The 27,840-nt window shown below is 40.4% G+C and overlaps 1 protein-coding gene across 2 annotated transcripts; it reads right to left on the bottom strand.

The window, feature by feature from the left end:
* Positions 1 to 127: 127 nt before the first annotated feature.
* On the bottom strand, positions 128 to 27,585 carry LOC134669483 (uncharacterized). Of its 2 annotated transcripts, none has more exons than XM_063527069.1 (7): positions 27,374 to 27,585; positions 20,803 to 21,043; positions 7,895 to 8,019; positions 3,152 to 3,368; positions 2,584 to 2,756; positions 1,815 to 2,001; positions 128 to 1,082 (listed from the first exon to the last, which is right to left on the bottom strand). In XM_063527069.1, the coding sequence occupies exons 2-7, from the start codon at positions 20,849 to 20,851 to the stop codon at positions 958 to 960; spliced, it is 876 nt and encodes a 291-aa protein (XP_063383139.1). In that variant the 5' UTR covers positions 20,852 to 21,043; positions 27,374 to 27,585; the 3' UTR covers positions 128 to 957. The 2 variants fall into 2 exon arrangements, with proteins under 2 accessions (XP_063383139.1, XP_063383138.1); XM_063527068.1 differs by having other exon boundaries at positions 1,815 to 2,004.
* Positions 27,586 to 27,840: the final 255 nt, after the last annotated feature.

The raw sequence follows: 27,840 nt of genomic DNA on the forward strand, positions 1-27,840 counted from the left end.
TGTTCCTTCTTGTGGTACTGATGTGGAGCTTGCTTAATAGTGATATTTCGGTACCGCAGAGGGACAGCGATCTCCTTTAAATATAGCGGCGCGTGCCAATCTATAAATACAGGAATAGAAACAGCGGTTTGAAGTTATTCATTTATTTGCTATTTACAATATTTACAAGGTGAGCCCCATGAGCTCGGGAATATATTCTGTCTAATAGTTTAAATGTAGGTCGTGTACCTAAGAAAATACTGACAGTTCAGTGGAAATACTTATTCCAACTATTCAAAATACCAGAGACAATTTAATTTTACTCGGTTTTAGGTAGGGACTTGTTGGAAGGATAAGGGACTTAAAATAAAATGAAGTAGGATCGAAGAAGATAATGAAGCCTCCAATAAATTAAATGGTCAAATTATTTCTTTTAGTATCGAGACATTCCTTATATTTACGGAGGCAGGGTCCATAGGTCCGTGTCTACCTACTCAGTAAACCACTGCACTTTTGTATTCGTAATGTTTCACTGTGTCTTTTATCAAATTAAAGTTTCATTAACACTGCATAAAATTAGTAGCCTTGTTTTGTGAACTGGCTACCAGTCGCCCATTGAATATACAGGGGTTCTCGACTTCTTTTGAGTCGTGCCTGCCCCAGTACAATGTTTTCATGCCTCCTCTTTTTTATCTGTAAGATATTTTGCGCTCCGCTTGACATCTTGCTACGAACTGCAAACTAAGGCAAACCACCATTCAAAGTAGTATCGACGGTTCTCCGCTCCGAAATATAGGAGCTGGGCACTGAGGACGGAGCATAGGAGTTGACAGCAGGGCCGGATTTCTGCCTAGGCCCTAGTTTTTACACAAGGCCTTAGTGTAACCGACCAAGTTTTGAGATGGAAAAGAGGGGCCTAAATCCGGGCCGAGTTGTCGGCTAGTTAGACAAGAACGATCGTTGTCTCTGCTGCGAAGGTTAGCAGCGCATAGCCAGTGCGAACAACACCGCAAGAGCCGCAACAGCTGGCACAGAGCGAAGGATGCCGGCAGCGGACGGCGCGGGCGATTGGTCGCGTTGCATCGCTTCCATCTCACCCACACCTGTGGAAGTATATCACGATTAATAAATAATACACTGCAGGCTAAGGTGTCTAAAATCTAAATGGAATGGTTTCGATCCCGCGGTCGAAAGCGATACCTATACACATTCAAGGGGTCCATATTGGGTCGCATAATAATTGATTGTCCTAATGTAGTGTTACGCATAAAACTCATTTCGCATAATTGTTATTGTGCTGGAAATATTAACATTTCTGAAAAATTATAACACAAACCTAACCTAACCTACCCTATTCTACACAACCTATGCAAAATATTTTCGAAAATACTTTCTGTTTCAGCTGGAGAAAAAATATGCGAAAAGAGATTTATGCGTAACATTACATTATGACAATCAATTATTATGCGATGAGATAGGATCCCATATTCAAGGGATCTTAGTGTCAGCCGCGATTTTGTGGTTCTCATAATAAATTGTTCGAAGAGAGCTACAGTAGGTAAATACCTCCAATACGCCTTTTACACAACATGCAATGTTTTTTGAACAATTTACTGTCTGTGACAAAAATCGCAATATCTTTCCCTGCAAGGAGTTCTGCTCTATGAAGGGGTCTATCTTCTTCTGAGTCAACTGTAACACGGCAGAAGTATTGACCACTGTGAATCGACATCAGAGCTCCAAGAGTAAGCCGTGACACCACAAACCGTCTAAGGGGCGTTGGACTATCTATCAATAAGCCAGTTGCAAATACTTATTTATATTAATCAACTTACTGTCTGTGACAACGAGCGTAAACACCATCTCTCCCTGCAAGTTGTCTTCTGTGAAGGGGTCTATATCTTCTAAGTCCGCTGTGACACGGCAGATGTACCGACCGCTGTGGGTCGGCATGAGAGCGCCGAGCGTGAGCCGTGACGTCACGAGGCCCGCCGCGCGCTCCGTGTCGAGCGAAACTCCACCCTGCTAAACGTATGGGTAATCAGTGTTAAACTAAACATAGTAAACTCCACACTTTGATGTAACATCTGGAATTAGGTAAACTGATCCAGAATTTTTTCGTTCATATAAGGTGGTGGTATTGGTGCTCGAGCGCGGTCCCATTACATGTCATCTTGAAATGTCATTGCCAATAGAGGCAACAGCAGGGTGTCATCTATTGGGCATTACTAGCATTAGCATGTCGAGCACTAGAACCACCTTATATTCAATAAGGAACGGCAACAGTCTCTTTGTTGTAAATATAATTATATATATTATATTGTTTGCAGTGCCAATCCTTATCGGCACAAGAGGTTAAAAGAAATAATTTCTTCACACTTATGTTGTGCATGGTTTGTATAAAGCGGTTAAATCTGAGGTAGTAACGGCGGCTGTCTTGGTAAGGCTGACGAAATATAAAGTGAGCCAATCTTTTGAACAAGATCAGCTCAGTTTATATTTCGTCAACTTTACCAAACGACTCTCGACGCTGGTGACTTTAAGCGGTTTTACTAGTACATATTATATATGCTTCAGTGGTCTGTGTAAAACAAATAAACCTACCTGAGGTAGCAACGGTTGTCCGTCCTGGTACCAGACAACCCTCAATGCCGGCGGATCAGGTGCCTCAGCCGGTCTCAGACGCGCTGAACAGCCAAGAGTGGCTGTGCTCCCCGTGGCTGCTAGGACTCGAGTTGCCCCTAGAGGTTCTACCTCGATGCCACGCCATGCCCGGTCTACAACCAATAATCCATAATTTATAAATTTTATAATCGTCATTCGTACCTATTTACTACAAAGGTTAATATAGAACAATCTAAGTACCAACTTATTTGAAAAATGTAGGAACACCACAATTGAATGCCCTTCAGAATATGGCAAAGTTTATCACATCAATGTTGAATATCTCCAGGAAATCGAGAGGGCTGTTGTGGCCTAGAAATTATGGCATATACTATGATTCCTATGGTGTCTAAGGGTACTGCCACTACTGCCTCGAATATATTTCTTCATCTCATTTGGAAACGACTGACCAAGAAGATGGTCTCTAGTCTCCAGTAGTGGTGCCAATAACTACACTTGTCAGAGATTTCATTACTTTTATGTGTAAAAACAATAGAATCAAACCAACCTGTGACAGTGAGATTATAAATCTGACTGAGCTTAGGATCCGTATTCAGCTGGCACTCGTATCGGCCCGCGTCGGACTCTCTCAAGCGCGCAAGGCGCAGCGTGTGCGTCACGACGCCTCGCTCCGTCCGCACTCCCACCGCGACCCGTGGATCTGCTGAGAACACAGCGCCGTCGTGTGCGAGGATTTGGAGATCCCTTGCCCGCACCCATGAGACCTGAGGACACAATATACAAATATGAATAAAAAATGCTGCAAGTAATTATAATGTACCTTACACACACACGTTAGCTCTTCACACGGGGCCCTTTAAGCCGTAGAAAGTAAGAACGTAAGAGACTAGCATGGTTACTTTTTAAGTGGCGATATCACGGCCAACCTATCAGACTTAGAAATTGATGTAGCGGTGAGGGCTACGGGAGACAAATCACAGAAACTGCAAAACCAAGTGGTCACACTATCCTGTGTCATGAGGGATTGACAAAGAAGAAGTAGACGATGTAGTAGTATTAGCCTTCAGCCATTGTTGACGGATAGGATAGGGTTGAGTCAGCAGATGGCGAGCAGCTCCGAGTTTTACGACCGACGCCAGTTTCATGTGAGCTGTTACGTAAGTAGTCTGAACCCACAAATTTCGAACAGGATCTAGACAGTACCTATAATAGGTCGCTTGTAGAAACTGCAGTGGCCTTCCGGCATTGTTGACGGAGCTTAGCAGATGGCGAGCGCCTCCGAGTTTTACGACTAACTCCGCCAGTTTCATGCTCACTTCATTTTATTGCGCGCCGTAAACTTGCACCGATGCGCACTCCAGCACTATGAATAGATTCTGGATATTAGACACGTTCGTGAACCATATTCGCACGGGTTGTTGAGATCGTTGGCGTGTTCATGCTTAGGTGGTGACGTTTATGTGTTAGCGCTCGATTTACATTTTGCTAGATGCTAATTCTGGCCTATAACTTGTCGAATATATTCCAATAGTCGACCAACCCTGCAATAAGCAGTCGAAATGTTCCTTACACATATTTTTATATCGCGTCGGTGGCAAACAACCGCACTTTGCGGGAAAGCGAAAAGCTTGTTGTGTCCATGCTTAATTGCTCACTCACTATAAGTACGTTCTTCTTCTTTTTTGCAGAATCCCATTCTGGAGGGAGGGTTTTTTTTAAACCACGGGGTTTGGTCCTAATATCAGGGAACTTCACTTTTTAAGAAAGGCACTTTGATCACTTTATTGGGACGAAGATTTCGAAACAGGTTACATTATACTTGGTAAATTCCTTTCGAAGTGTGTGTTGTTTTGGCACTTCTCCTGAAACTATGCGCAGCTTATATTTATGGCTGAACTCCACCGCAATCTAAAGCGCAGATTTATTGTGTCGTGCACGATACAGCGCGTAATGAGCGTTGCACGTCACATCAAAGCCAAAGTTCAGAGCTTCGTGCGTAAATCAGACGCGCAGCGAGTATCTCTCTACGTAGAGGTATTTCCCAGTGCATAGAGAAAGAAATTGAACTCAATTGTTTTAGAATTTCACAGTTTTAAGCTCCCATACCCATTCCATTCTAATTTGAATATGTATTTAGAGAAATCAAAATTGCAATTGTTTTGGCCAATTCTGATGTCTGGGCGGCTAGAGGCTTAAATATGAGTCAGGTAAACGTACTAGTGCTTGACATGGTAATGCTCAATAGATGACACCCTGATATCATCTCTAATGACAATGTTGACTTCAAAGATGAGATGATAAAGAACAGTGACGAGCTACAGTTGTCTACAGTTAACAAAATGGGACTAGGATATGTAGGGCGACCATAGCACCATGTCAAATTGATAAATTTATACCTATGCCAATATATGAAACTTTGGGGGAAAATTAGGCTGTATTGGAATAAGACCGTGCTATCAGTTTTAGTCTATTTTCATGGCACGATTTTTCTTTGGAGCATATACTCAACTAACTCTACATGTCAAAAATAACTCCTAAACGATCGAAGAAACTTCATATTTCTTTGAACTATGCCTCTTGGCGCCGCCCGGATCAATTAGTATTTGTCAAAGTCCTAGGCGCGCGCGCACGCCCCCGTTTCCCGGAAGCGGCTAAAACCGGCGCGTACGCAAGGCCACGGGTTCACTGATTCTTCACGCTTGACAGTGTGCGTAAAACTGCACTTCATTCACTAGAATATGATGCATATATATCAGAGGGTTTACGTGAACCTCGAAGTCGGAATTTAGTTGGCTGCCTCTCTATCGCTAGCCAAGAATGCCGAGATGACAATCATTCGCAGAGAAAGGAAACGCTATTTGGCTCTATCGCACTAATAGCTATTCCCCGTTATAAGTGAGTAGTCCAGAGGGCCTACCGATAACATCGCAAAGTCTCGAATATACTAGAGCGATAGAGAGGGAAATAGCCATTTAAATATTTAAATATTGGAGGTTGGCCTTTAGGTTCGGTTTGTGAGACTTGTTGTGAGGCTGAAACTTTAGGATTCATCTAAAGTTCTAAGTAAACACAGAGCGTTGGGCGTCTGTTCGGGCGTTTTTATCGCTGGTAATTGTCCTTTCTCGGATACTGAAACGGAAGGACAACTCGTAAAAAATGTGATCAAATTAGACTCAGTATCGATATTAGCATTTAAACTTTTAAGCCATATTAGGTAATAAGTTAACTCTGACGATCATCTCTCGTTAACAATATACTCTCTTAAACGACAAGCCATCAAGATTGACGAATATATTACCATTCCAGACCATATTTATTACTGTATTTAGACGTAAGGGCGCGGATCCTGTTTTAAGATAAGGGTCAAGTTATATTTTCGCTAATACAACAAAATACAACAATAAAATTTGTTTATTGGAGACCTAGCACAGGGTCCAAGAGGACCATCTAATATATGTATGGGACATGTTTTTCAAAATTTGAAGTTTGCCGACCAAGCTGTTTTTCCGATATTATAAGTAACAACAAGATGTTACAAAAAGAATCACACGTCTCCTTAAATAATGATAAATGTAACGCACGCTGATATAAGTAAATAAACAAATCATAACAGCGGCTACCGTTCCCACGCGGCGCCCGCGCATGTTCTACTGTATCGCCTATTTTATCTTTGTAGGGGTGGGGTGGGGTAACAAGCTTTTTAGCTTAAAGATCACTTGGTGCGTGTGGCACTTTGTTTTGCGCCCCGAGTAACTAACTATAATAGGCGAAACATGGATGTTCCCTGCTTAGTCTTTTAAAATCTTAGACGGTTAATATACCGACCCTGATCCGGTCGCCGTATGAGCGAGTCAGCGATGCACACGTATAAAATAGCGATGTCCAGCGTTATCCAATGTGCAGTGCTATACCTACCACCGTATCTGGGATCTTTATTCGCTCTGTACCTACTTGACTGAGGCACCACCCTAGCCGGTATTATGTTACGTGACTGTTGAAAGCTGTCCAATAATATGGAGATAAACACATGAAAGTCCACATTTTCCCAGCCCCTTGTCACATCTCCCTCTTAACTTCGTAAATAGCCAATAAAACCTCGTTCCATAAACCAAATTGTGAATTGGCAATGGCATATGTTTTAAAAAGTTATTTTGATTCCAGGCGCCAGCTTCGATCGACGCCCATCGTGACTAATAGCACTGCCGAATATGCGATGACACAAACATTCCACGATCGTGACATGACGGTTTATTTACAAGTTGTTTGGCAAGCGTTGGAACTGAAAAATGGTTTATAAATGACTGAAGGCCGCAGGAATGCCTTTGCGTGCTATTAACGATCACAAATGCTATGGTAATCTTAGGTAGTTCATGTTTGTTTACAGTCGAAGGACCGTTCAATGTCAACTTTATCGCTCCTCTTCACGATGGCCCAGCGCCGGCCACTCCAAGGGACACAACCATACGGTGGAATGAGATAGCAATATCACTTGCTCCCTCTAACGCATAAATGCGTCCCTTGGAGTGGCCGGCGCTGGGCCATCGTGTAGAGGAGCCATTACACATCTCAACCAGTAAGTTACTCTCTTTGATCTCAACTACCTCTACCCACCATAATCTCTACTATATTGATGACTTTTACGTATTTATCCAACAAATGGTCACTATAAGCTTACAGCAAATCTTCCAACCTTTCAGGTTGGCAATATTATGCATCGCATAACGCCTCTATAGTTCGTTTTTTTTAGCATTAGAAAGAACTTCGCAGAAGTAAGCTTGTGGTTCCAAATCCGGTACTTTTAGCGGTAATAATTTGAAGTAAATTATATGTATTGACCGTGCTACATTAGATAATTCAATAATTATTAACAATTAAAGAGCCTAATAAAAACTGTACGCTTACTTCTGTGGAGTTCTTTCTAATGCTAAAAAAAACGAACTATAAGTGTTGGGTGGTCCATATTTACCTTCAGACGAGGCATGTTTTCTTAGCATGATATAAGACGCATCATCAGTACCAGGTTGTAATAAGTTGCAGAAGTTGTTACTTTTGTTGTTGTTGGTTTTGTACTGACTTGTCCCAGCGGCGGACCATTATGTATCTAGTCATCGCTACTGTATTCATCAGTTTAAGGGCCACTTGCACCATTCAGTAACCCGGGGTTAACCGGTTAAACCCAGAGTTACCATGATTATCAGTACAATTTGACACTGGGTTAACGGTTTAACCCCGGGCTAGTGGGATGTTGCAATTGGGCCTAAGGAGTCTATAAGTTGCAGAAGTTACTCACCGCCTTGTCTCCGAGTCGCGCGATGCGGCAGGCCAGCACCGCTTCTTCGCCCGGCGCCACATTGAGTGATCTTCTCGTCGGTAGGAAGGCAGGTCCCGCTTCCACCACCTCGCCGGCACCTACACCTGCAAACATACGACAGGTTACATCATCGACATGTCGGAACATTTAAAAAAATCAGTATGTATTAGTAGGTACCTAAATAAATTAATTCCCAGAGAACGAGGTACAGGTGACAGTCCATTTCCAACGACAGCTGCATTACTGTTCATTTTACTATGGAAATTGACAATAACAGCGACGCGTTCAGTACTAGGAGTGCAGCTGCGGTTAGAAATGGAATGTTACATAAGCATGACTAGCGTGACAATCATAAATAGTAAAACTTTTAGCACCTAGCACGAAAACTCAAAGTAGCAAGTGGTCAAGTTTCGTTCGTTTTGCGCCGAGTTTGGGTGCGTATTTCGCTTCGCCCTATATATGGTTGTCATAGAAGGTATAGGTAGTCTTCAATCAAATTGTAACTACATATAGGTATAGTCAAATCTAATAACCTAGCTAAAGGAAACTCTAAAATGTGCGCAAGTAATGGCCGATATGTTTTTATAATAAAGAAAAGAGCTACTATGACTATGACCCTCAGCTGGTGCTTACGACGACTACGCGCTGAATAACCCGGATACAAAATATATAAATATAAAATCTAGCTCAGCGAAAGAACAATGATCTAAAACGGTTGCTACAAGTGAGCCGAAAATACATTGGACATTTTAAATGGTTTATGTAAGTACGCTTGGCATTGAACCACAGAGCGCGTGCATTTTACGATGACTCGGCCTTGATCTCATCTGTCATAAAACTCATGAATACTGGGATTATAGTCAGTTATCGACGCGATAAGGATAGGATAAAGCGACCGTCTATAGAATGGTGTCAGAACGTGTCGTTTGTCTATCATGCAATTCGTTATCATATATCGATACCATAACATATGGTATGGCCGAAGTTATCACGAACGATATTAGGTACAATAATACCTCTGCATACCACAAAGGGAGTAATACCCCGAAGTTCACAAATTGCGTGCATATTTTTCTTTATACACGCCAGGCCCGATAAAAACGAAGTGGTCGATAAAGGGGCCCACTGATTAACAGTCCGCCGGACGGCCGGCCTGTCAGTTGTTCGGAACTGTCAAAGTTTTGTTCTAACTGACAGGCCGATACTGTCCGGCGGACTGTTAATCAGTATCCCAGCGATTTAGTCCAGGAAGCGGTTTTGAACAATTATTTAAACCAATCCAAAAGTAAACGAGGTCATCTAATTTAGCATTGATTGTTTACAAAACGTAAGCTATTTTATATATTATAGTTATTAAAACTAAGAGATAGCACTCCCCTCCTCCACTGCACTCCTATTAATATTTGCCGCTCGCCAACGGTACCAGTCAGGCACCTTAATGAGAACACGTCGGCATTACCTCCTAACAAGCATTTTGCAATATCTTGCGGTCTCTTATCTCGGTTGGCACAAATCATTTCAACACTGACACTTGGCAACGGATCAGTCCGGCAGAGCGGCGCCCACCGATACGGCCCATCGCCCACTGCCATAATGTGTACCAGTAATTGACAGCCATCATAGCAAACAGCTAGCACTTTTGTAACCAGCCGATGGACAAGTTTGATGCACCCTTTAGTTCGTGTTCGATAGAATCCTGCATTCATCGCTGCGGTCTAATAAGAAGATTAAAGGATGTTTTCCTAAAGACTAAAGATCGAGATCACAAGCTTATACAGGGTGATTCATGAGACGCGAGGAGGACTGATCCTGCACACTCAGTAACTGAAAATTTATCGATACCCGTCGTATTTAGGTGAAACAACAACACTTTTCACTATTTTGTAACTTTTTGGTGAGAGCAAATTTAAATCTCTACAATCATGGTCATCCTACAAGACCTAATTAATAAACATAAAACTTCTTTAACCGTAATGACAGCATTTTGATTACGAAGAAAATATTAAACTTGAGTGAGATACGAGTTTTCAAAAGTAACCAGACCGTGGACAGTGATGACATTCAATTTGACACAGAATATCGGTAGTTTAGTAATCTAATTTAAGGTGATGACGTGACCATGCATGTGGTAAATAAATTAATAACTTTTGAAAATTTACGTTAACCTCACTAATACTGATACGAAACAGTTGCTTATAATTTACGAAATGCGCAGTGTTAGTCCTGTTCACGTCTCCCGAATCACCCTGTATAGAGGAATAGCGCTTAACATGTTCCTAGAAAATCTCGTGGCGCCGGCGCTAAACCACATTTATCGTAATTACGTACTGCACGTGATTGAACATCGACCTTATCTCGTAGCCATAAAGTTTACAAATGTTTCATTAATTGTGTTCCTGACTGAAGTTGTTCTAGCTCACGCCAAACACCTGTTCGCTCTCAAGTTGATTCAAACAGGTGTACTTATATGTTTTCCACGGCGAGCGAGCCGATTTACATACATACATTTGAAGTACCGTAAAATGGGGTGAGTAGGGACGAAATCGAAGTTCAAACCTGGATAAAAGTTTATTTTTATATGTGGCACATTGCACATATACAAAAAAGTGTTACGGATGAATGAATTTTAGTTTGTCAATGACAATTTGTTGTTTCATCATTCACTTTAGAGATCAACACAAAATAGTAGAAAATCCCAGCTCACCCCGTAGTTGGAGTGACGAGAGATTTCCTACTAAACTAAGGTGAGTTTTAAAAATTGTTGGATCCACGCTTTGGGGTTATGAACATAATAATAGCTTGATTTGTTATTAGAATATAAAATGTACGTAGCAGTAGCCTGTAAAAACCAACTTACCCCTCTGTCATCCCGCCTCGCCCCATTCATAACCCGACTGCCCTCGTAATACTCACCCCATTTTACGGTACGAAAACATGAGTTAGGTGCCGCCCAGTTTCTTGCGCCGGTATCTTCGCGGAGCTGTAATTTAGGTTACACCCGGTGGTAGTTTTTATAATATGCCTAAATTGAAGAATCTTATATCCGTTTCATAACTGTGGAGCTGAATTCAGCTGTAGAAAGGTATAATATCTTTAAGCAAATTAAGTTAATCCCCGAGAGCGAAATAGCGCGTTCCTAGAACAGATCTCGTGCCGGCGCTTAGCTACTGCATTCCTCATACACATTGTATATACACAGTGTTGCGCGTAAACATTACGGTGGTCCTCCCAGCTGCGGGCCGGATGCGGGCCGCCCGCGCCCGTTTCCGCGCAAAACACCAAAATCTTACCACGTGCGCGTGCGCCGCTAATAATACGAAGTTACACTCATTCAGCGGACTTGGCAGCTCTATCGCCACGCGCGACCCACATTAAATGTAAAAATAATCACATTCTCGCTCTTCTATTTCCCTGGGTCATTAATAATCTTGAAATTAGTTTTGTGCCAGTTTTGGCACGGGGTTCCTGACCTGGTCACTTCAATATCATAATTAAGTACGTGTGATATTGTCGGATGCTTCTTGTACAGAGTGGACTTGATTCTCATCGCTATCTGTGTTCTTCTGAACTCTTGCAAACTGATGTGGCCATGGCCAACTAGTAGTTGGTAATCAGGGACAGATGTCGCTTGTCGTATATTTCTCATCAGTTGCCGAAATTGGAGGTTATCTTGGACCTACGAGCATGCCCGCTCGTGGTCAATGGTCATGTATTGAGACTTGAGACTAGTTCGTTTCATCTTTCTACCTACAGAAATAAATCTCTTCCTCAACACACCACATCACTTACGCAATGAATGTACATAATACCAACCAAATAGGATAATGAGCAACGTTTAAAGCAATTTAGATCTAACAAGCCCGCGGACAGTATAATGAAGTACTGCAACGCTTCAGCCGGTGGCCACAAATCAAAGCGCGCAAACTCAAACAAAGCGACGCCGGCGGCATTCATTTGTAGAATGTTAAAAGCCCAACAGCTGTTTATAAGTATGCTCCCGAATTAGAAACTAATTTAACGCAGTGTGACGATGGACGGTTGCTGGGTTAGCGCCACCTGTCACGTGATTTGAATTTGATCCAAGATGGTTAAGCAAAAATCTTCTCTTTGTAAGGCTGCAAGTTGCCACTTTTAAAGTTTGCAACATGAATGCGATTGACACTAATGTCAGCCCACGCTAAGTTTTACTGTTAACTTACTGCCAAGTTTGTGCAAAGTTAGTATGGTCAGAGTCAGCGGCGTGTGGGAGGCCTTTTGACCAGTGTTGCAACTTGCAGTACTTGCAGTGTTAAATTTTAGACAAAGTGCGGGTCAACTACGATTTCTTAAGGGGCATAATTCCCTCATCATTGACACAGCACATTCTAAGGAACTAATAAACTCTGACCTTATCTCGATTATACCCTTGATATTTTTTTTGTTTGTCAAGCCTACTTCGTGTACCAAACCTGCATAATATAAAACTGTAATTTTAATACAAAACCATGACAAATTGTGTAGTATAGTAAGGTCTAATTGAACTTTCACTTTGCTATATGGGATAGAGAGCTCGCAGGCGTATTATGGAATTTAGGGATAGTTTTATCCACGTGATAAAATAACTGTCGCTTTTTAACACCGCGGGATAGAAAGTGACGGACACCGTTTTATCACGCTGTCATGTAGACAAGAACGACCATCATATCCGTACATTAAAATTGGCTGTGGTTTTTATATTGCTACCTTGCACCCCTAGTCAGCATCTCCTAATTTGAGCGAGATGAAATTTCCCCGTCACAAATCACTTTTACTCAACATCTTTAGTGTCGGTTGACAAACAGATTAACTAGCTCCATCGCTGTCAGCGGCCCAAAAAAAGCTCCCTTTGGCTTAACCTCCACGTGCCCGCTGCGACAACAATAGAATTAACTAACGAATTTATGTTAATTTTACGATTGTTGGGCGAGAAATGGGCGGGCAGGTGCCCCGGGTTCTTTTACTATTTTAAACTAGTTATTTTCAGGTGTGCTCCGAATAGGTGTATAATTAGGTGCCTACTTATATGTCGCATCAGTAGTAGGGTTAAAGAGTTTAAACTCCATAAATCTTCCATACAATACCGCGGGTTTATTGTTGTAGATGGCGCTATTACGTTGGCAGTTTTTGGTTCATCTTGCTGTTTGCTTTTTACAATTTTTAAAACTTAGGTAAAACCCGCTGTCAATAGGCATAAAACTATGATGGATAAAAATATTAAGACAATGTAAAAGGGGTAAGTATAAGGAAATTAAAGTCGGTACAGCGCCGGTATATGCATTATACATATATCTGAAAGGGTTATTTCTGTATTTGTACTTACCATACCCATGCCTAAAATCAGTGAAATCCAATTAACGCTTTGAAGTTTTAAAAATAGCATTAAGATGACAGTTGTCATAAGTACAACGCTAATTAGTCGCGGGCTTGGCACGGGGCGCTATATGAATGGAGATTGACAAATCTACGCAGTGGCGTAGCTAGCAGTGGCGGAGCGTCCATAAAACTGGATTCCCATCGGATTGTCTGATATTCAGGCCCTTGGGCCATTTTCATTAAATTTATGAAGAAAAGGAAGGGCAACTCAGCTACGGCTTGCCTACGAACTATCTAGACGCGCCGCCACTGGTAGCTAGGCGTGGGCGAATGGGGCCTTCGCCCACGGCCTCGCACTTAGGGGGCCCTCGCAAAGCCAAACTTTTTTTTACCTTGGGAAAACACATTGAAAAGGGCCTCGCAGTTTTGGTTTTCGCCCACGGCTAAATTGGTTCACGCTACGCCACTGATTCACGTATACGGCCCGATTCGAAGTTTAGGATAAGTCAAATATTACAACTAGATACGATATGGATTAGATAATATATATCAGTGTCAAAATTGACGTTTCGTCAAACAAAAACGTCCGTTTTGACACTGACACAGGTATCTAATTCATATCGTATCGAGTCGTAACATTTGACGTATCTCAAAGTTCGAATCAGGCCGTCAGTTGCGTACATACGAGTAAATTTACGTCGTGCATTCAGGTGTGCTTCGAATAGATGTGTATAATTAGGTACCATCTTATATGTCACATCGACTACGTTACGAATGGGAGCATCTGGCAGCAGGTCGCTTAGTCGCCGATCGGCTCGAGGTCGTCGCCCTATCTATCGATAAATAAACATTTTATGCTCGTTTGTGTGTTATTTCTATGTTCAATTTGAGCTGTAATTTCTTAACCTTTTAGTAAGCTTTACCAGATTGGAGACCATTTCAGGAAAGCTTTATGACCAATCTATGTTAGTGTAATTAATTAAGTTTAAATTAAGCGTTTATGAATAAAGTATCTTCTATTCTATTCTGCGATTCATTATACTGGTCAATATGTTGTATTTTGAATTTCCGCTCCTATATTAGGGAATGTGTGTTTATTTTCTATCAATTCTTACTTATGAGGAAAGGGGAAGAGAGGAAAATTAAGATTGATACGTAAATAATGGACCAACATAATCATAATACCAACATAATTGTAAGGTCAAATGTGGCTAATTCCATGATAGGGACTATTCCGTCCACGAGCGTATATTTTTTTTATTTTCAATCGTAGGAAAAAAACTATTTGCTTTTGATTGCTGAAACAAAATGCAATCGCTGCTTTGTCGATGTACTTAATTATCAAATATGTTCGAGATAATAGTGGACGGAATAGTCCCTATGACGGAATTAGCCACATTGGCCTTACGTTAATCAACGTAAATGTACCTATACCAAAATTATGTTGGTCCATTGGTAGTACAAACGGAGCTAATGGCTCTTCTACACGATGGCCCAGCGCCGGCTACTCCAAGGGACGCATTTGTGCGTTAGAGGGAGCAAGTGATATTGTTATTTCATTCTACCGCATGGCTGCGTCCCTTGGAGTGGCCGGCGCTGGGCCATCGTGTAAAGGAGCCATAAAACTTTATGAACTCGGCCAACCGGCGCCGTATGTGCCCCGGGCAGCGTTGACTCACGCAGGAATCTCGACTATTGTCGCTAAACACAAGCCAGCTTATGATGGTGGTGGCCGTGTGGCCACCATGTGCAGATTCGTAATAGCCAGTGGAAGTCCTCTGACTCATATCCGTAAGTCGTTTATAACCAAGCCGGAGAGCGAACATTAAACTAGCTGTTGACACGAATTAATATTTTTACAGTACACATGGTCCTATTTTCCCGCACTAGTGCGGGAAATTACACTTTTCGTGCGTATTTAAAAAGTTTAAAGCGCCATATGTACCCACTGTAAAACGTTGTACGATACACGTGCGAATAGGTAATTCGCAACTCGTGTCGATTTAAAACACTCCCTTCGGTCGTGTTTTAATTTATCGGCACTCTTTTCAAACTTCCTCTTTCGCACTTGTATCGTAAATAACTATGTATTTCATTCTGTGACGTTACCTACAATGAATCCACCAAATTTCATTGAGTTTTGCTGTTTTAAAGAAAATTGTAAGCGAAACATGTTTCAGCTCTTTTTTAGTTTATTTCTGTAAATATGAAATCAAGTCCGCTGATAAACAATTTAATTTAGGTATAGGAAACAACCCTATTGCTTGAAGTGATTTCCTTCACCTCAAGAATGAAAAGCATGACATCACTTATTGTTATTGCCTAGCGCGCACATGCGCTGTAGTTAGGGAGGCGAATAGGGGAATTTTTTGCAATACTCGAGCGTGGCAGTTTAAGATATGAGAGATACCTTAGACCTAATAGAACAACCTTGTAAAGTATTTAGCTCTATATGTAGTGACGCGCGCCTAGGATAGACGATCAGATTAGTAAAAAAAAATGGATAGTCTGAAATACTCGAGCGCGTCAGATTAAGATATTGGGGGTTGATTTTAGTGTTTAAAGACTAAATTTAACTAATCTGACGATAAGTCCTTGACGCCGCCGAGTTATAGGGTAGCGAACTTGTAAAAAAAAAACGTTAATCCGGTATTCTCGAGCGCGATTTTTTTATTTTTTATTTTGAAGAATATAATCTAAAACTTACTAAAAATACAAAATCTGCCGGTTTCCGCATGACCGGAAGTGTGGAGGAGCCATTTCGTCTTCCTAAGAACGCGTTGCGGCATATAAGTCGCGAACGATACATTTTACAAAGAAAAAGTTTAAATAAACAAAAAAGGTAATTTTATTTTACACAAAAAAGGTCTCTTTACATTTTTGTCCAAAGTTAAAACTTTTTGACTTGAAGCATCATAAAATCGGTCAGATTAAGAGAACCCACCAACATTTTTGTCAGATTAAAAAAATATGCTTTCAGGATACCGAGATAAACCTCCCCTATGAAAATCTGACGCGCCCGAGTAAATTTTTTTTTTTTGCATTTTTGACTACTTTATATGCCTACCCCCACCACGCAAACCGGCAGATTAGTATACCGTTGTTATCAGAGGCACTCGGGGCATACGTAGTATGAATATCTAACGCGCTCGAGAATGCCCAAGTAACTGTTTTTATTAACATTTTTGAAAAACCGTACACGCCAAACCCACCGCTAAAATGGTTTTTGCCATACGAGCTTTTCTTTTCGAAATTATTTTATCTTTCGATTTTGATAGGTCTCGACGGCGCCGTTGAAATACGCCATTTAGCTACCTCGCCTCCCTAACCACTGCGTATGCGTTAAGCACGAATAAAAGCTTTCCCATTATGGTAATATGCGCCGAGCATGCGGGCTTGCCCACTTGCAAATCCATACAATTACTTTAATGTTTAGTAATTTGATATTCAAAATTCGGAAGACCCCATGCGGAGAAGTTTTTAATGAAAATCCCTTCACTACGTACCTAATCTATTTTTAAGCTTTCAAATTTGATTATAAATGAATGAGTTATATGTACCTTTTTCATACGTTACTATAAAATAGTTTCGATTTATACTTCGTTTTTTTTAGCATTAGAAATTAGGTAAACAATCTTGATGTGTCTTTTAATTCAAAAACACGGATTACTAATATGTTGCATAAAATTTACTGTCATATTTTACTTTCGCATAGCAACCCTTGGCAGAATCATCATTTCGCAGAATTACTTTTTGCATAAGTTTCATGGCATACTGTTGTTTCGCACAATTTTGTAAAGCAGAATAATGCAATGGCATAATCTCAATTTGAAGAATAATACTATAATCGAATAATTGTTTTGCCGAAAATTGCGTCGCATAATATGTACTTGGCATACTGTCTTTTCGCACAATTTCCTTAGGCAGAATAATTCATTGGCATACTGTTGATGAGAATAATATTTTGATGGATAGTTAGTTTCTCGCCAAAATAACTATTTTCATGGGATATAATGTTTAATCGATATAAAAGCTACTGGATATAACGTTTACTGGATATAATGAATATTTGTTATAAGTATTTATGGTATAATGTATTCAAATGTATAATAATAAGTTGAGGTTATAATAAAAAAGTCGGTTCTGGCGCTTCGCCGGCCGCTACCGCGGCACGCTCGCTTCGCTCGCTCGGCTCGCGCGCTGTAGGGTCGCAGTTCTACCTAACACTCCTCCTCGCTTCGCTCGTCGTCGTACCTAACTGAGACCTGCCTTAAGTTCGAATACGTAGGTTGTTATAATAGTAGTAAATATTACAAATTATACCAGTACTACATTATGCCAACTGAGCGTTATATCGAACTTAATTATATACGCTGTTAATGTTAGATTAGAAGTTGTTATATTACAAGTTCATTATACTTGACGATAGTTAGACTCTTTAAGAATATACCATGTATTGTTATAGCAAAAGTGCATTAGGTCCCTCAATCGTTATATCGACTAAAAATATATCAAAAGTTGTTATATGGACCGTTACGCACCCTCTTTTGAGTAGGGGTCGCAGTTCTAACCTAACCTAACCTACAGTTCTGGCAACAATTCCTTTTATGTAGGGATCGCAGTTCTAACCTAACTTAACCTGTAGTTCTGGCAGCAATTCCTTTTGTGTAGATTCAGTCAGCGACATGAGTATTATGCGGTAACAATTTCGGCAGAACTTTTATTCTGCTGCATAACATTCTGCGAAATTCAAGTCTACAATATGAGCAATATGCCATAAGAAATTCGGTGGAATGTAATTTATGCTACATACAATTCTGCGTATGTAAAATCGACGATAGTAGTATTCTGCTATTCAAAATTCTGCCAAATGAATGTTATGCGACATGACAGTTATGCTAATTATACAATTATGCAAAAGTATCATTCGGTTAAAAATGTTTCTGCGAAACCTGCTATGCGAAGTGTATTTCGGACAATCGATATTATGCAAGATAAAGGGAAGCCCTTTCATAAGTAATCGTTTTATATTTTTATAACGCGTTTTTGAATTAAAAGACATGTCAAGATCGCTTGCCTTATTGAAAGTTCTTTCTAATGCTAAAAAAACAAACTATAAACAAAGTACATATACGTGTAAGCGCACATAAACTTCGCTTGGTCATACATGATTTAGGAGATGGTCCAAAGCTGCATGACCATAATTATATACATACCTAGGTACATATTCATCTTAGAGATTAGGCGATGCTAATTGTTATTTGAAAAAAACATCTTGTTAGGTACCTAAATACTAAGCTCATGGAGGCTCAAAATTAAATTTCGTCATAGGGGCTCTCCACACTCGTGCGCGAATCGCGGCGCAAAGCCGCGAACGTGAGTGTGGCGTCGATTTTCGCAGACAGCGAAATCGACTCCATACTCGCGTTCGCGGCTTTGCCCGCGATTCACGCGCATAGTCTGGAGGGGGCTATATACCGGCGGGTGTGGCCTGTAACACGAGCAAATAATTAAAACATAGATTGTACTCCTCAAACGGTGACACTTTTGTTCAACAACTTTTAAAAATTATGAATTATTTAGAGTCCCTATTTTTCATACAAAATAAATACAATCTTCAATGGACGCCATCGCCAAGCCATATCATTGTGATTGACATTGCTTGTCACGCCTTAAACATAACAAAATTCGCAATACATTGCGTCTTAGAATAAACTTTAAAGTGTATTAAAAATCAAACCACAAGTTATTTTTTAAAGTTGTTGAACAAATGTTGATCAGTAGGAGGAGTACAGCCTAAAGTTAAATTTGTTGCTCGGCCACACCCGGTATATGTGTAAGCGCTCATAGTCATAGACTTCCCTTGGTTACGTGATTTCGGAGATGGTCCAATAAGTTGTTCGGTATGACCATAATTATACTAAGTTCCTAGGTTTCTGGCAAGCTTTCACATACAATAAAATAGGTAAGTAATATGTATAACATTGATGCATCAAGGCGGTTTGTTAACAAGGGCCTGCTGGGAAACGCGAAAATGGAGATTTAATTATCTGCCTCTTTATCGCTCGAATATGCATGAGTTATAGACAGGTTAGATAACGAAATTTTGATTTTCTTGTTTCGCGGTAGACCCCCAGATTGTGAAGGAAAGTGGTAGTGGCGCCCCCCACTCAGAGTTTCGCGTAATATTTCCTATACGATTATTGATTCCTGAGATATTGGCACCCTAACCATTTGCGTATTGGTTAATCCCACTCTTCTGGAGTCTGTGCGGAAATAGAAGAGTCGTGAAATGTATGGGATCCAATACATATTCTACACTTCTTTTTCCGCACAGACTCTACTAGTAACAAAACCACATCATTTTAAGTCGCCAACCCTTTAGCTTATGTGAACTGCGGTGCTTTGCGTTGCGCGGACGCATATGCGCGGACCGCGGAATGCGCATCTGTTCGCTCCGGGCGTGCGGCCTCGGCACTTCCCCTTTGTCTTTTCGACAGCCGAACAAAACATATCAAAAGAGTAAGTACAGTCAACAACAGAGCTATGAATACAGGCAAAGTGTCAAAAATATGTATACAGTACTTTATTGCCTGTACATTAAGGTCGTGTATACATATTTTTGGCACTTTGCCTGTATTCATAGCTCTGTTGTTGACTGTACATACACACATACCGACAAGGTTGCGTTTTATAAAAAGCTTATAACCTGCCAACAGGGTTGCATTGTTTGACTTTCTTTCTGATGGACAATCAATACAACCATACATAAAAATCATGCTACTAACTAAACTTACTTGGATAATTGAGAAGCAAATAGCAATTACAGGTTACAAACCTTTTCGAAAATGTACTTAATATTGGTCGAGCATACCTATGTTATCACTTATCAAAATGTAGAATTGTTATTTGTTAGGCATGTCGGGAATTGTGGGCGTATCATACTATCGGCAGTACAGCAGAACCTTCAATCGTGGATGACGAGGGCCTTCAATGAAATACGATGTTTAACTCACAATCTTTACTGCACAAGATTCATTACAAATCACAGCACGCGATACGTTTCTCATCTTAAGCAAACCAGTGGATTTGACCCAAGAACCGCCACAGACGTCTGCTTCTCCCATCTGTTCTCATCGTGCTTTTTCTGAAGATTGATTGACAGCATAACTTAAATTTTTCTGGACTTCAATTGTTTTTATAGCGCATTCTATGATGTCTTGGCAGAACTGCGTCGAACGCCACTCAGGTGTAGGTAACACCCTAGTTTCAAATATGCAACTTGATTTAATAATGAATTGTAATTGTAATTGTAATTTATTGTGTAATAGATTAAAGCTAAGTATGTACAGCACATTAAGTTAAGCAGCACACACCCTAGTTTGCTCTATTTGTCAAGGTTTGCATGATAAGACGCCTCTTGAAGGCGATAGATGTCACATTTCAGCCATTCTCCGACAGGTATATAAAATGGGTATGGGGTCCAGAACTCGCATACATACCTATACATACCATCGTTTTAGGTTTAGTAATCTACAAAAGGAGGAGGCACTTACCGACGAGCGCCGGCAGCGCAGCAAGCAGCAGCAGCCTCCACGCGCACATCGCGCACGGTACATACACCACGCACGGTACGGGCGCGCACGGTACACACACCACGCACGGTACGGCCGCGCACGGTACACACACCACGCACGGTACGACCGCGCACGGTACACACCGAGCGCACCTCACACGGTAACCACGCACGGCTTACGACCAGCCGACCGATGTGCCATTACCGCAGTATTTGGTTATCTGTAACAAATAACGTAATTATAGGTAGATTTTTGAGACATTGATTAAAGTACGAGTAATTAGGTACTACAACTACAGTCTTCGAGATTTTGAGCTCTTATTATTTATAGATGTCTTGTCCGTGTGCGGTTTTGTCCCTTCTTTTTCCATTCGACTATAGATACTGTGTTTGTAATATTTATTGAGTGTACGCTACACAAATCACTCACCTCTGGGACAGGGCGAAACTGCACAACTTTAAAATACTAACACACACACACAGCCTTAGCGACAATTGCAGTTGGATAATAGCTCTACCAGTGGAGAGCTGGCAAGGCACATATTTAATATTAATTTATATTACAAACCTACAATAAATACATTTAGGGTGATCCATTGTGGTCACGACCCTCAGACATAAGATTTAAACGTAAATGAAAGAACAATAAATATTATGACGAACATCCCGATAAATATCGACTGCTGACAATGGAACAATAATTACATATAACAACAACGAAAAATAAACGATAGTAATCTATGATTTATCAGCACCATCGAAAAATTAACATTATAATAGGTTGTGACCGACCATCGTAAATCAGGCAATTCGACCAATTCTCATTTCTATAAATTAATTTAAAAGTTAAACAGGATGGTGGTCAAGAAAAAATAAATACGGGGTGGATGACAGGCGTGGGCGCGGGTCGAGTTTAATTAGCGCCCTGCGGTGCATGCAGCTAGGAGCGCATTTAGATATTAAAATAATTGAATATTTTAATATGTACAGGGTGTCTCTGACCATGGGGCTTTAAATCCAGGGCTCGATTCTACTCGCTGAACTGAGCTACTTTTATTATGGCACCAACCCCGAAAAACGCCCGAAAAAATGTTTTACTTTTTCATACATTTTGGCTGATCAGATGTCGACTTTGGAAGAAAATTTTGGAAAAGCCAAAAAATTTTCCCCGATTTTAGTGTTGGTCCCATAGTAAAAGTAGCTCAGTTTAGCGAGTAAAATCAAGCCCTGGATTTAAAGCCCCATTGTCAGAGACATACTATATAAGTGCGAGCAAGACGCATTAAAATAAATATAAACTTCAAGTGTCTTTTCTGTACCTGAAGTTCAGGTATAGAAAAAATACTTACCACATAGAGTTTCGTAGAGCAGATTTATAATTAGTCTCTGCTAATATCAAATTAGTATCATATTTCAGAATTTGAATGGGCTTATGGGCTATCTATTCAAATGTTTAATTTTTAAGTAATTTTGAATACTTATGCTTGGCTGTACTATAATTTTACTTTAAGATTCGTAAGTTACAAAATTAGATTCTGCTGCATTCAACCTTTGTGTCATACTAGGTACGAAAATTACACAGTTAATCCATGTAAGTATATGTAAAAAGCGACCACTTCGGTGTCCAAGTAGGTACCAATGGTCGTTAAGCTTGGTGAATATTATTTTCCCGCTGGGGGGGTTGATGCGCCCGCACTGGCCCCGTAGACAACATGCCAATCGCTCACGCTCCGTAACGAACGAAACGCAACTGTCACTGTCACACTAATACGGAAGAGTAATAGAGAGACACAAAGCGATTCGATGGCGAAGCGATAGCGATTGTCACCTTGGCTAGGCCGCCAGATCCTACACCGCCCGATTATTCCCCTTCGTTACGTACACAAATTATATTCGTATCGATTATTTAAGTATATTTGCTGTGGAATCATTGTGACTTTCTATTTCTTTGAATACTGTAAACTTGTAAAGGATAAAACAGGACCCCTATTCGACAAGCGACGTTTGACGTATCGTGTTGATCTCCCGTTGATGTGGGAAAAATCATAAGTTCTCGAATACTTACAATGTCAAAATTTGACATTAACAATCCACAGTTAGGGTGACAAGCAAACCAAACCGAACCACCCTTAGTTTAGAGTTGAGTTTTGATTGTACCAAATGATATTATCCACCGTTGATGGAATCAACACTCAGTATGCAATAAAATCAACTGTTGATTTGACGTGGATGCGAAATTTGACAGTTGTACATGTCGAATTTGGCCCCAGGGGTGTAGTGTAAGAGAAACTCAAAAACAAGAGTTTTATATTTAGATTTTGATTGTTCTCGAAATTTTAGAGTATCGATTTCCTGATCCGTAAATATCCTAAAGCATATATGCCATCTCAATCAACAATAGCAAAATAAAATATGCAGACGGCCACACAGACACCAATGTGACTCCATATCCCTGTTTGCTCAACAACGGATGTTTGCAACACCAAGTCTAAATAAGTGATCAAACCACTTTGAAGTGAGCCTCCCCCATTTAGGTCGCCAAATCCGATAAACAGTAATAAAGTCCAAACAAAGCTATATAAATAATGAGTAAAAATGGCTTCCCAGAATGCGTGTACAGTCGTGTGGGAACAGGGGGCACATGGCCGTGGCAAGTGTCTCGGGTGCGATTAAATTTAAGTGTCACTTTAAATACCGCCCTGTACTCATGATCTGTCACTCTGGCTGCAGATTGACACTTAAATTTATGAGCTTCATTTTAAAATGTACTACTTAAAAAAGGTTTTGGGTAATCGCCGGCAGGCGGCAATGTTACTAAAAAAGCTTTTGGGTAGACCTACTTAGGATGACTCACGTTAAACCGGAACGTGGCCGGGCCGGAGCTTATGGAGCTTCGTTTTCTATGGAAAGCACCACGTGATCACCGATCAACCGTCATAGAAAATGACATATCGGAAGCCCCGGCTCGGGCACGGTTCGGTCTAGCGTGAGTCATCCCTTATTATGCATAGACTAGAACTGAATAAATGTAATCTATATCGAACCTACTCTACCTACTAAATACTCTCCTCCTACTCCTCTCGTACCTACTTTAACTATGGGTAAATGTGAACAAAATTTCACGAGAATCGCTTGAGCTGTAACTTAGAACACATCGGAAAGACCGGTTCTTTTAAAGCAGGTTCATATTTTTGCCCAAGCAGAAACCGTGCAGCTTAGCTCATGCTTTTATTCTCATTCAGCCAACTAGTCAGACAAGGTCCTGACCGATTTCCACTGATTTTATATAAAAAGCTTTTTCAGAACTCATTAAAAACGTTTGAAATCGTTGTCTCTCCACATGACGCAAGAAGTTGCTCAACAAGTCCCTCAAGATGTCTCTTCACATGTCACGCGATGAGCCAACCAACGGCCCCAGATAATTGCCCCGTTTCGATCAGGACCGCGGAAGTTGCCGAAGTAGTGCGACGTCACAGCGCTATATCCGGAGCGCGTGGACGGGGAATCCACAGGCACGTGGCCAATGTTATCGGTGTCCAAATAAACCAGCTAGAGCGCCGGGAATAGAACAACGTTAATAGCTAGAAAACAAGCCAAGAAAGCCAGCATTCTTGGCATTACTTAGGCACGATCCGCGTTGTTCCCACCGCGTAGTGATTGTAAAGTCCAGAGGGCCTACCGCGAACCACGTTTGACGTGTTGCCTCCACGAGACAACACATCGAACATAGTTCGCGGTAGGCGCTCAATACAGAAGATTTACCACGCTATAACTGACAATTAATTTTACATATGTACCTAGTCGTACCCGTACCATCGCCCACACTGGCCACACTGTTAACTGTACATCGGTGGACCTTAATCATTGTAATAACGTCCACCGATGTACAGTTAGGAGTTTTGCTGTTTGTACAAGAAATTGTCTTTGTCCGGTGACCAAGTTAGTGAAGACATGAAGGCACTACGACTAAAAAATATTACGATTTCACCGTAGACAATAAACTTTCCACCGATACCGATTGATTAATTGATCAATCTCTCAATAATAAGTATGTAAAGAAAATGAATTCGCTATAGCTCGTTTACTCCTTCGTTTTCAGTCCGCAACATCTGGCGTAGGGCGCAGGAATTCCAACTTTGATAGAAATAAATCGACGCATTCAGCGATTGGAATCCAATAAAGGTAAAACAGTCATTCGCCGAGGTGGAAGCTCTGTGCTCTGTATGCCCAAGTTTAGACGCAGAATGCATGCTGGTATGCCGTAGGTAAGTTCTATTGCTGTGTCAAAGACTACATTGTCAGAATGAAACTGTGAAAAATACGTGCTTTTACATATATATTTATGGTTTAATCTATAAGCTTCTGAGTCTTGGCGACACTACTATTTACTAGCTATTTATATAATAGGTAGATATACTTATTTATATAAATAGGTAGGTATACGTAAGCATACTTAGGTAAATAAATATGTAGGTACCTATTAGGTTTTCCATATTGACTATAAAGGCAGTAATATTCGTCAATTCATTTTATCCACGTAATTTCAATTCCTAATCATACACATAATTATTTTTCAAGAACGAACGACGTTAGAGTTGATTTATTATATGAAGATAACGTATCAATACTATAATTATGAGAGGTCAATGGGTGCATGTGCATCGAAGTGGGCGATAAATCAATTTCGGCTTTAGTAACTTTACACATGGGGAACATAAGTATCAAAAAGTATAATATAATAGTGATAATAAGTGCATAATTGTTTTCCATCGTATTTTCTCGGAAACGTTCGTATTTGTCATGCTACTTCAGTCAACCTTAAGTAGTACTTTTTGTACCAAGACTGACATAAAAAGCAAGACATGTTCATACATTTCCGTGAAAGTAATTATGCACTACCTACATCTGTACTACGATATGATTCGGCCGTATTCGAACTTCAAGATCTTCACAAGAGACGACACATACTAGATACGTTATAGTTTAGATATCAACTAGTTCTCTTTTGCAGCGCAATTCGGGCAACCAATGTCACTTTTACGTTAGATAGAGTAAGATATCTATTAGATGTGAATTGGATCTCTAAGTCATATCCTGTGGAAATCGTTCAAGAGTATCTCCAGAATCGCGCAAATGTCAAATTTGACAGGTTAGATCTTAAACATATCGTTATCGTATCTTGGTGATGTCTAAAAGATATCTAATAGATGTCTATTTCAAAATCCGAATCGGGCCCCTAGTCTCACTACGAGTAAAACAATAGGAACGAGTAGGTACATAATAAAGTGCCGACGAAACTAACGAATCCCTCTTTTATGTTTACCTAGAAACAGAGTTACGGACAAACCAACGAAATTTTACTACTAACTTGGTAAAGCGAACCCCGAGAACCTAGAAAACGACATACATATCAACCATTTTTTGTGACTTTTCCCGCGCCTTGTTTCGCTGAACACACATGTGTCCATTCGATAGGGTAACTGCTATATTTATTGGCCACTACATAGTAATTCTCACTGCGTTCGAGCGCCAAACTACTTCGGCAGAAATTAGTGATTTTCATCCCTTGGTGCCATACAGCTCAGCTATACCACAGAATAAATAATAGTACTAGGTACAGAAGACTCACTCTCTAACAAAACGCGTCTGTCACGATCAGCACAGATATGGCCGCTAGGTGACGACAGCACCACGCGCAGCTTATGGCAAACCCCAAAATTGGGGTCGAACGGATGTACTTTTAGCTACCTGTAGCAAAGCGACAAAATCGCGGAGTGAGCCACGCCTGGCTATACAGTGTGATATCAGCCGCCGTTAGTTTCACACGTCGCCACTGTTCAGTATGTGACAGCGGACGAGTGAAACTAACGGCGGCTGATATCACACTACCTTTATATAAGTAAAGTGTTAACTTAAGCAGGGCACCGAACCCACTATAGCTACGTATACATATACAAATAAACAACATATAGGTACCTATACCCACTATAGCTACGTATACATATACAAATAAACAACATATAGGTACATATAGGTAATCGAAGCTTACGAAAGCTATTTATTATTGAACAATATGAGACGGTGCCAAACAGCCAATAAAAATTAAATCTCAAATTAACTAATGCGATTTCGGAAGGTCGTTTTTATTTTTAAATTTAAAATTGCCTTACCTACTCGTAGTTTTGACAAATCATATTATTTTTATTTTTGATAGATGTTAGAAATCTATACCTACAGGATTGTGGGAACTACTACTATTTAAAATTTAAATATAATATCAATAATATTATGTTGATTATGCACCTTTTAATAACACACAACCAAGTAGGTAAATAATTAACATATTTATCTAAAGGCTTAGCGATTAACTAATACCTTATATTCTTATGTTAAGTTAATACATATTTGGTATTCTTATATTACACTTAAGAGCAATAAAAGAAGAGCAACTTTAATACTTATTTCGTTTTAATTTACATCGACTGATTTTTATTGCTCTTTTGTGTATTATTTCTTGAAGTTTTTAGCTCCTTATAAAGACCAAAACCTACCTGCGAGCAATCCTGAAAGCACCGTATCCACCACTACTTTCTCACAGCACTACAGTGTTTATTAAAAAGTTACTTTTACGCACGTATCGTATCAGCCACGCAACATGCGCACGCACATACGCAAGCAGTCAGATCGCGTGCTCGCGCGCTACTGAACCAATCAGTCAATAGTTTGATCGTGCTACGGGCTACGAACCAAGCGCCAAGTTTGGATTCTACGACTCTACGATGGCTTGTGAAGCTACGACTGAAAAAGCTGGCTTATTGCAATACGGTCAATTGGGCACCAACATTTTTAAAGGGAACTTAACTTTTTTTTTTAACATTGAATCTCCAATAATCATACTTTTTGAGATGTGGCCGTATTGCTATGGGGATGATTTAATCTAATAAATAGTACATTTCGATGCTAGTGCGGAAGGTATGTCATTACTTCACGAGTACCGAGATATCTTGCCACGAGCCGC

This window comes from Cydia fagiglandana, chromosome 12 (assembly GCF_963556715.1).
Source record: "Cydia fagiglandana chromosome 12, ilCydFagi1.1, whole genome shotgun sequence".
Lineage (NCBI taxonomy): Eukaryota > Metazoa > Arthropoda > Insecta > Lepidoptera > Tortricidae > Cydia > Cydia fagiglandana.

Excerpts from the sequence above, each read along its gene's own strand:
- LOC134669483 (XM_063527068.1), bottom strand. The coding sequence starts at position 20,851 with ATGTGCGCGTGGAGGCTGCTGCTGCTTGCTGCGCTGCCGGCGCTCGTC. Across the intron at positions 2,757-3,151 it reads TTATAATCTCACTGTCACAG|ACCGGGCATGGCGTGGCATC; the intron begins GTTGGTTTGATT and ends TATTGGTTGTAG. Across the intron at positions 1,083-1,814 it reads TACGCTCGTTGTCACAGACA|GTGTGGGTGAGATGGAAGCG; the intron begins GTAAGTTGATTA and ends ATACTTCCACAG.